This window comes from Salarias fasciatus, chromosome 2 (genome assembly GCF_902148845.1).
Source record: "Salarias fasciatus chromosome 2, fSalaFa1.1, whole genome shotgun sequence".
NCBI lineage: Eukaryota > Metazoa > Chordata > Actinopteri > Blenniiformes > Blenniidae > Salarias > Salarias fasciatus.
The window spans coordinates 13,994,157-14,004,502 of record NC_043746.1 but is presented as its reverse complement, the minus strand read 5'-3'; the positions used below and the strand labels follow the sequence as shown (position 1 = coordinate 14,004,502).

Genomic DNA, 10,346 nt, shown 5'->3' with positions numbered 1-10,346 from the left:
CCAGGATGCTCTTCTCACTCTGTATCTGCTGCATCGTCCCTGTTGAACTGGGGTCCATGATCAGCACGTTCTGACTACCAGCTCTGCCGAACTTACAGTCACTCTTTCTGGAGTCTGTCGTCCTGCACACCTCGTAGTTGTACACATGTTGGAGAGTCCCTGTTCCCAAAGTGTCTGAGTAACGTGGTGGATAATACGGAATCACGGGCAGGTTGGACTGATACAGGATGCGGGACTGTCTCCATCTGTAGATTTTCACGGAGATAATCACCACCACACAGGTGATGAACAGGAAGGAAACCACAGCCAGAGCCAACACCAAGTAAAAAGTCAGGTTGTCATTGTACTCCTTGTCGTGGATCAGGTCAGTAAACTCTGACAGCACTTCAGGGAAGCTGTCCGCCACCGCCACGTTCACAATGACTGTAGCTGAACGAGAGGGCTGTCCGTTGTCCTCCACTATGACAGTCAGTCTTTGTTTGACTGCATCTTTATCATTGACTTGACGGATAGTTCTGATTTCTCCATTCTGTAATCCCACTTCAAACAGCGCTCTGTCTGTGGCTTTCTGGAGTTTATATGAGAGCCAGGCATTCTGTCCAGAGTCCACATCAACAGCCACCACTTTGGTCACCAGATAGCCCACATCTGCTGAACGAGGCACCATCTCAGCCACCACAGAGCCACCAGTCTGCACTGGGTACAGGACCTGAGGGGGGTTGTCATTCTGGTCCTGGATTATGACTTTCAGTGTCACGTTGCTGCTGAGAGGAGGAGAGCCTCCATCCTGAGCTTTGACGATGACTTCAACCTGCTTAATTTGCTCATAATCGAAAGAGCGAACCGCAGTGATCACTCCTGTCTCAGAGTTCATGGACACAAAGGAAGACACTGGATGTCCACCGACCTGTGTGTCTTCTAAAAAATATGAGATTCTTGCATTTTGGTTCCAGTCAGCATCTTGTGCACTTATACTAACTATTGACATGCCAGACGGATTATTCTCAGTTACATATGCAGAATAATATGGTTTGAAGAAGACTGGAGCATTATCATTTACATCTGAAAGTTTTAGATTTAAAGTTTTTCTTGTGGAGAGTGGGGGTGAACCTGAGTCAGTTGCAGTAATTGTTATGTTGTACTCGGCTTTTGTTTCCCGGTCAAAAGCTACATCTGAAAGCAAATTATAGTAATCAGTCAACGATGATTGGATTTTAAACGGGAGATTGGAATCTATTGAACAAAATATCTGACCGTTTTTGTCAGAATCTGCATCTTTAACATTAAAAACAGCTACAGTTGTGCCTGGTGAGATGTCTTCTGAAATCAAACTTGAGAATGACATTATGTTAATAAGAGGAGCATTATCATTCACGTCAACAACTTCAACCACAACTTTAGTGGCATCACTGAGGCCACCCTGGTCCTTCGCAATAACTCTTATTTCGTATTTTCTGTCTTTTTCAAAATCAATAATGTCAACAACTGTAATTTTTCCAGAAACGCTATCAATTTCGAATTTTCCTGCATTTTTTCCCTTGACATCGGACAAACTATATGTTATTTCGCCATTTAAGCCAGTGTCGGCGTCGGATGCATTAACTGTAGTTATATAGGTTCCAATGGGAGCATTTTCTGCCACTGTAGCTTTATACAAAGACTGATTAAATACAGGAGGGTTATCATTGGCATCAAGGACAGTGATCTCTATATTTACTGTACCAGAGCGTTGTGGAGTCCCTCCATCGACTGCTATCAGCTTTAAAGAAATGTGCGGGTTCAACTCTCTGTCCAGTTGCTTCTGTAAAATCATTACAGCAAAGCGAATTCCATCAGCGTTGGAGTGTTGCTTCAAAACGAAATGATCATTAGGGGACAAAACGTAATTTTGCAAGCCGTGAATCCCCGCATCGGGATCATAAGCGCTCTCTAAGTCAAAATGAGATCCGATTGTAGCAGACTCGCTTATTTCTAAATTCATTGCTCTATTTTTGAAGGTCGGTGCGTGGTCGTTGACGTCTAAAATCTCCACCGTTACCCTGTGCATTTCGATGGGATCCTCTAAAATGATTTCAAAGCTGAAGCTGCACGGTGTGACCTCCCCACAGAGCTCTTCTCGGTCTATCCTCTCGTTCACCATTAAAATCCCTTTGTCTGCATTCAGCTGGGTGTACTGGTTGTTTTCTCCGGTCACGATCCGGGCCCGACCAGAGCGGAGCCTTCTCAGATCCAAACCAAGGTCTTGTGCAACATTTCCGATCAGGGATCCTTTTTTCATCTCCTCCGGAATTGAATAACGGATTTGACCACTTATCATGAACATCGTCGAAGCGAGAATACACAGTTGCCAAGTCACAGTCCATTTTCCGCATCCTCGCTGCTGTATGCCCATGTCGTCAAGAGCTAAACACCGATTCGATCGTCAAATCAAAACAATCATTCACGTACAATATTCTAAGAAATACTGCAGATCAACCACGTCGCATTAATGTCCGTAAAAAAAGTCGTTTGATCAAAAATGTGCATCCAAAGTGGATCTTCCTCAAACACACGCATACACTGCCTCCTCTTTCTCTCTCTCCTCCGTGTGAAACCACAAATCCAGCCCGTGTCTCTGTTTCGCTGACCAACAGCGTCTCTTAGAGTCCGAATAGAGGAATGAACCATCTAGAGTGCAATAAAACATCAGCAGTATCTGATCTACAGCATGACCCAACCCACAGAAAATCAACACTGAACTCAGCCTGAAGTAAAAGAAGCAATGTCAAAGCGTCATGAAAGTTTAAATATACATGAACATTTACGGCATATGAAAATATCTATAAAACACTCCTAATATTTGAATGTTCAAATATCAGGTATTAAAAATGTATGTATTAACGAACAAAAACGTAAGATAGAAAGAATCTAATAAATATTGTACAAAGATGTTCATCGGTGGCGAATTGGGAGGATCCCCAACATGACTCATACTTTTAAAAAATAATTGAATAAATCAATGAATTCACACATCAATCCCTTTAATCACATAATGCAATGTTTTTCTAGAAAAGTAAAAAAAAAATAAAGACATACAATTGTAGGTGCTGTGTGGACTTTGAGAAAATGGAAAAAGGATTACATTTGGGGAGGCAACATTGTTACTGTCCATGGTGCTGAAAACGTGAGTCCAGCGCGAAAATACTTAGGATCAATTAATCAAAAACAATGATACAAATCTAAACACAAGTTGAGCCAAGTCTCAAGGGGAGAAACGTTTTTGAACTAACCTCTATAGGAGAGTCAGGTTCATCCAGGATGCTCTTCTCACTCTGTATCCGCTGCATCGTCCCTGTTGAACTGGGGTCCATGATCAGCACGTTCTGACTACCAGCTCTGCCGAACTTACAGTCACTCTTTCTGGAGTCAGTCGTCCTGCACACCTCGTAGTTGTACACATGTTGGAGAGTCCCTGTTCCCAAAGTGTCTGAGTAACGTGGAGGATAATATGGAATCACAGGCAGGTTGGACTGATACAGGATGCGGGACTGTCTCCATCTGTAGATTTTCACTGAGATAATCACCACCACACAGGTGATGAACAGGAAGGAAACCACAGCCAGAGCCAACACCAAGTAAAAAGTCAGGTTGTCATTGTACTCCTTGTCGTGGATCAGGTCAGTGAACTCTGACAGCACTTCAGGGAAGCTGTCCGCCACCGCCACGTTCACAATGACTGTGGCTGAACGAGAGGGCTGTCCGTTGTCCTCCACTGTAACAGTCAGTCGTTGTTTGACTGCATCTTTATCATTGACTTGACGGATAGTTCTGATTTCGCCATTCTGTAATCCCACTTCAAACAGAGCTCTGTCTGTGGCTTTCTGGAGTTTATATGAGAGCCAGGCATTCTGTCCAGAGTCCACATCAACAGCCACCACTTTGGTCACCAGATAGCCCACATCTGCTGAACGAGGCACCATCTCAGCCACCACTGAGCCACCAGTCTGCACTGGGTACAGGACCTGAGGGGGGTTGTCGTTCTGGTCCTGGATCAGGATTTTCACGGTCACGTTGCTGCTGAGTGGAGGAGAGCCTCCATCCTGCGCCCTCACAACCAATTGAATTTCTTTGATCTGTTCATAATCAAATGAACGTACTGCATAGATAGCACCGCTCTCAGCATTTATGGAGACATAAGAAGAAATTGGGCTCCCACTGATTTGTTTTTCTTCAATAAAGTATGATATCCGAGCATTTAATTTCGAATCTGTGTCTCGGGCTGTGACTGACAGTATTGACATCCCAGGGGAATTATTTTCTATGAGCTGAGCAACATAACTAATGTCATTAAACACTGGGGCATTGTCATTCACATCAGATATCTTTAAACATAAAATTGCTGTGCTCGACAAGGACGGCTTTCCCGAATCAGTGGCCCTGACAGTTATATTGTACTCTGCTACAAGTTCTCTGTCAAACGACGAATCTGTTATTAATGCATAGTAATTAGTTAATGTTGATTTGATTTTAAACGGGGTGTTCTTGTCCACTGTGCAAGTGATTTGACCATTTTTTTCCGAGTCCATGTCTATCACATTAATTATTGCTACTGTGGTACCTGAAGCTGAATCCTCTGGTACAGAACTAGTAAAGGACATCACATTAATGATCGGTGCGTTATCGTTCACGTCGATAATTTCAATTTGCACCTTACTGGAATCTGTCAAACCGCCTTGATCCATCGCTTCTATCATAATTTCATATTTTCTGTCTTGTTCATAATCAACTTCTCCGGTGAGCGTCACAGTTCCAGTCACTTCATCTAAATGAAATATATCAACTAGCTCTTCTTTCATGTTCGAAAATCTAAATGTGATTAGGCCGTTTGGGCCGTCGTCAGCGTCACTGGCATTTACTGTCGTAATATAGGTGCCCTTTAATGAATTTTCAGCCACAGCAGCTCTGTAAAGAGACTGATTAAATACAGGAGAATTATCATTCACGTCAAGTACTGTGATGTCAATATTTACAGTACCAGATCTGGGAGGAGACCCACCATCAATGGCAATGAGCTTTAATGACAGCTTTGGCTCGCTTTCATGATCCAAAGATTTTTGTAAAATCATCTCGGCATATTTGCGACCGTCAGGGCTTGAATGTTGTTTCAAACCAAACGCATCATTCGCACTGAGTACGTATTTTTGGACACCGTTCCCTTCAACGTCTGCGTCTTCGGCACTGGGTAACAAAAAGCGGGATCCTAACGCAGCTGACTCACTCATTTCGAATTTGATCACATCCTTCCGAAAGGTCGGGGAGTTGTCATTTATATCAGTTATTTCAACTGTTATTCTGTGCAACTCCATCGGATTTTCTAAAATTACTTCGAAGCTGAAGCTGCAGGGTGTTACGTCTCCACAAAGCTGTTCTCGGTCTATCCTCTCATTCACCACTAAAATGCCTTTGTCTGTTTTCAGCTCGGTGTACTGGATGGTTTGTCTGGTCACGACACGGGCACGTCCCGACCGAAGTCTCTGCACATCTAAACCAAGATCTTGAGCAACGTTCCCAATAGGCGATCCCCTTTTCAGCTCCTCCGGTATTGTATATCTGATTTGACCAGAGACGGGCTGATCAAGGCACGACAATAACAGCAGGAACGAACATACTGACCTGCGACAAAAACGACCTCTTACACCCGAAACGGGGTTCTTTTGACACTCCATTGCGGATAAAAATGTGAGCCAATGGACTTGATGTACTAAATTCACTGTGAAAACAGAGACATCTTGATTTAGGATCCGTATAATTTGTTGAATATATTCCCGTCCGTTTATGAAAAAGAAACGTCCCTTCTCTGTCGGAGCGAAATGAAAAGAAAAAAAAAAGCCCTGCCTCCTTCAGTTCAGTACTGCCGACTTGTTAAATAAACCAACAGCGTCCCTTACTGTTCAAGCTATGAACACTGCAGACAGAAAATAGCAGCTCTTCTTATACTGACATAGTCGAAGGCGTGAAAACGTGCATTGGAAATGAATATTAGCAATACAAAAGGCACTATGCACTCCCAATTATATTCTTCAAAATAGAAGAGTGAGAAGAAACTGACTGGTGTACTCCGTGGATTCTGCAGCGACTTCGAGGAAAAGTTGTCTCAACTGTCACGGGAGCTGTCCACATGTGGTGGTTCTGAAATGTCATCCACTCGTTAACTGAGCATCATAGACGTGTGTCAAAATGGTTTGAGGCAGGATCACCTTGACATCATAATTATGTAGAAACTGTGGCCATAAATCTTCTTTCTATCTTTGCACCTCCAACAAAACAAAAAAGAAAAAAAAAAGAAACTACTGGTTTAGTCTACGAAACGTTGCAATAAACCTGCTTCTGATTCTGAGAGATAAAATAAAGTTGGACTGTTAATCACAAGTGACACAGTCCCGCTTCAAACCTATAGCATTCACAAATCAGAAAAAGATAATAAAAAAAACCCTATTATAAATCACCAAGGAAAATCAGTACACAGTGTTTAGCTAAACCAGTATGAGGGTGAAACAAACCTCTAGAGGGGAGTCAGGTTCATCCAGGATGCTCTTCTCACTCTGTATCCGCTGCATCGTCCCTGTTGAACTGGGGTCCATGATCAGCACGTTCTGACTACCAGCTCTGCCGAACTTACAGTCACTCTTTCTGGAGTCTGTCGTCCTGCACACCTCGTAGTTGTACACATGTTGGAGAGTCCCTGTCCCCAAAGTGTCTGAGTAACGAGGAGGATAATACGGAATCACTGGCAGGTTGGACTGATACATGATGCGGGACTGTCTCCATCTGTAGATTTTCACGGAGATAATCACCACCACACAGGTGATGAACAGGAAGGAAACGACAGCCAGAGCCAACACCAAGTAAAAAGTCAGGTTGTCATTGTACTCCTTGTCGTGGATCAGGTCAGTGAACTCTGAAAGCACTTCAGGGAAGCTGTCCGCCACCGCCACGTTCACAATGACAGTGGCTGAACGAGAGGGCTGTCCGTTGTCCTCCACTATGACGGTTAGTCTTTGTTTGACTGCATCTTTATCATTGACTTGACGGATAGTTCTGATTTCTCCATTCTGTAATCCCACTTCAAACAGCGCTCTGTCTGTGGCCTTCTGGAGTTTATATGAGAGCCAGGCATTCTGTCCAGAGTCCACATCAACAGCCACCACTTTGGTCACCAGATAGCCCACATCTGCTGAACGAGGCACCATCTCAGCCACCACTGAGCCACCAGTCTGCACTGGGTACAGGACCTGAGGGGGGTTGTCGTTCTGGTCCTGGATCAGGATTTTCACTGTGACGTTGCTGCTGAGTGGAGGAGAGCCTCCATCCTGAGCTCTGACAACAAACACAAGCTGTTTAATTTGTTCATAATCAAATGAGCGTACCGCATGAACAACTCCACTTTCTGCATTTACTGAAATATGAGAAGAAATAGGAGATCCAACAACAGTAGTTTCTTCTAATATGTACGAAATACGAGCGTTTTGGTTTTCATCAGGATCTTTAGCCCTGAGTGTTAGAACAGAAACACCTGGAGAATTATTTTCAGTGACAAATGCGTTATATATGCTCTGTGAAAACACCGGGGCATTGTCATTCACATCGGAGATCTTTAGATTAAATACTTTTTTGGCAGAAAATGGTGGCAACCCTGAATCTGTGGCTACAACACTGATATTATACTCTGAAACACGTTCACGATCTAGTACAGTATCCGTTATTAAAGTGTAATAATTTCTCAAATTGGACTTGATCTTAAAATGAGCATTTCCTTCTGTTCGACAATTCACTTGTCCATTTTCACCTGAATCGATGTCTTTTACATTGATAATACCAATCGTTGTCCCAGAGGGAGAGTCCTCGGACAAAGGACTAGTGAATGACATGACGCTGATACTCGGGGCGTTGTCATTCACATCAGTTACTTCAATTATCACTTTGCTTGAATCTGTCAAACCTCCTTGATCTATTGCATCAATTCTTAGTTCAAATTTTTTATCTTTTTCAAAGTCAATATCTCCAGTCACAGAAATTTTGCCGTTTTTTCCATCAATTGTGAAAAAATCGCCGATACCACTGTTTAGATCTGAAAAAGAATACGTTACAATACTGTTTGATCCGAAATCTGCGTCACTTGCATTTACCGTGGTGATATAAGTACCTCTCGGGGCATTTTCCATCACTGTAGCTTTGTACACAGATTGATTAAATACAGGTGCATTATCATTAACATCGAGAACAGTGATGTCTATATTTACTGTACCAGATCGCTGCGGAGTTCCACCGTCCACCGCTATTAGTTTGAGAGACAGATATGAATTTGTCTCCCTGTCTAATGGCTTCTGAAGCACCATCTCTGCATATTTCTTTCCATCTGAATTTGAGTTTTGTCTGAGTACAAAATTGTCGTTCTCGCTAATAAAATATTCTCTCAGTCCGTTAATTCCCACATCCCGGTCGTCTGCACTGGCAAGAGAGAAACGAGCTCCAGTCAGAGCCGATTCACTGATTTCAAATTTGAGATTGCTCTTTTTAAATGTTGGTGAATGGTCGTTTATATCTGTTACTTCAACTGTAATTTGATGGAGCTCCATAGGATTTTCTAAAATGACCTCAAAGCTGAAGCTGCAAGGCGCCGTGTCTCCACAAAGCTGCTCTCTGTCGATTCTCTCGTTCACCACTAAAATCCCTTTGTCTGCCTTCAGCTCGGTGTACTGGATGCTCTCTCCGGTCACGATGCGGGCCCGACCTGACCGGAGCCTCGTCAGATCCAAACCAAGGTCCTGCGCCATATTACCGATGACAGAGCCTTTTTTCATCTCCTCCGGGATTGAATATCTGATATTTCCACTCACCGAGTGACTGAGACAAAAAAGGAAAAACAGAAGCTCCAAAACATGTCCGCAGTCAAAGCGCAATTTTCTAGAAAGGGTGGAAAATCCTATTCCGAAAGCCATGGCACAACGAACGGGAAATAAAAAGAGGGTTTAATGTCCGTATTATTTTTATCCTTGTTCGTTCGGTGAGGAAAATTTATCACTGGATACGAAATGTTTCTCGTTTTCAAATCACAGTTCAAAATAGGAAGAATGTACCAGTTTGTCTTTCCAGTGCCCGTCAATGTAACGCACTCTGTCTGCTTTTCCTCTGACACCACAGCGGGAAAGGAGGGACCTGTATGGTGATATTTTAGATTGACCAACAGCGTCCCTTAGAGTCAACCATCTGTAATTTCAAGCCGCATGACAATATCTCAACAAGATTAATCAGAACATGAGATGTGGCCTACAGTATATTAGAGTGTTCTAATCCCAAATTTGAAAGGAACAGCTCCACACATAGCTCCTCATGAAAAGTAATTTTGGATGACACACTAACTCAAATAAAAAAAAAAGAAAACAAAAGAAAAAAACCCCAGCAAACTTAGAGATATGACAAAATGTTATCTTCAATTCGGAAAGTGTGGAACTGTAGAAAAACATGTATACGCATTTAAAAAAAAACCCTGTTTTTATGACATATTGATGAAGTCTTCTAAAGTATTGATTGTCAACTATTTTCCTGTGGAGATAATTCACAGTGGGTATAACAATTATGTTGTATATGTATTTTTAACAATGATTTACTGAGAAAAACCCTAACAGATATGTCTGAATCAACCATTAATAAAAATGAAAGCAAAATGTAATTAAAAATTAGCACACCTCCAAAAATCTGTAAGACTGAATACCTGATGCGTGTCAACAAAGAGAGATGCTCTCCATGGTGCTGAAAATATCCACACAGGAAAGTACAACCACTCAAAGCAAAAATAACTAACCTCTAGAGGAGAGTCAGGTTCATCCAGGATGCTCTTCTCACTCTGTATCCGCTGCATCGTCCCTGTTGAACTGGGGTCCATGATCAGCACATTCTGACTACCAGCTCTGCCGAACTTACAGTCACTCTTTCTGGAGTCTGTCGTCCTGCACACCTCGTAGTTGTACACATGTTGGAGAGTCCCTGTCCCCAAAGTGTCTGAGTAACGAGGAGGATAATATGGAATCACTGGCAGGTTGGACTGATACATGATGCGGGACTGTCTCCATCTGTAGATTTTCACGGAGATAATCACCACCACACAGGTGATGAACAGGAAGGAAACGACAGCCAGAGCCAACACCAAGTAAAAAGTCAGGTTGTCATTGTACTCCTTGTCGTGGATCAGGTCAGTGAACTCTGACAGCACTTCAGGGAAGCTGTCCGCCACCGCCACGTTCACAATGACTGTAGCTGAACGAGAGGGCTGTCCGTTGTCCTCCACTGTAACAGTCAGTCTTTGTTTG

At 42.9% G+C, this 10,346-nt stretch overlaps 3 protein-coding genes across 12 annotated transcripts in view; all 3 read right to left on the bottom strand.

Annotated features, from left to right (window-relative positions):
* The window catches only part of LOC115397429 (protocadherin gamma-C5-like), a 292,251-nt gene that overhangs the window by 143,461 nt on the left and 138,444 nt on the right, over window positions 1-10,346 (bottom strand). The gene's annotated exons all lie outside the window — the stretch shown is intronic.
* On the bottom strand, window positions 2,424-3,994 carry LOC115397769 (protocadherin gamma-A7-like). The gene is made up of 3 exons (XM_030104231.1): window positions 3,266-3,994; window positions 2,831-2,832; window positions 2,424-2,454 (listed from the first exon to the last, which is right to left on the bottom strand). The coding sequence occupies exons 1-3, from the start codon at window positions 3,957-3,959 to the stop codon at window positions 2,437-2,439; spliced, it is 714 nt and encodes a 237-aa protein (XP_029960091.1). The 5' UTR covers window positions 3,960-3,994; the 3' UTR covers window positions 2,424-2,436.
* LOC115404036 (protocadherin gamma-A1-like) lies at window positions 6,513-8,978 on the bottom strand. Its single transcript, XM_030113176.1, has one exon. It carries the CDS (start codon window positions 8,976-8,978, stop codon window positions 6,513-6,515), a length of 2,466 nt encoding a protein of 821 aa, XP_029969036.1.

What these genes read in the sequence shown, in the direction of transcription:
- LOC115397769 (XM_030104231.1), bottom strand. Translation starts at nt 3,959, where the DNA reads ATGGTGCCTCGTTCAGCAGATGTGGGCTATCTGGTGACCAAAGTGGTG.
- LOC115404036 (XM_030113176.1), bottom strand. Translation starts at nt 8,978, where the DNA reads ATGGCTTTCGGAATAGGATTTTCCACCCTTTCTAGAAAATTGCGCTTT.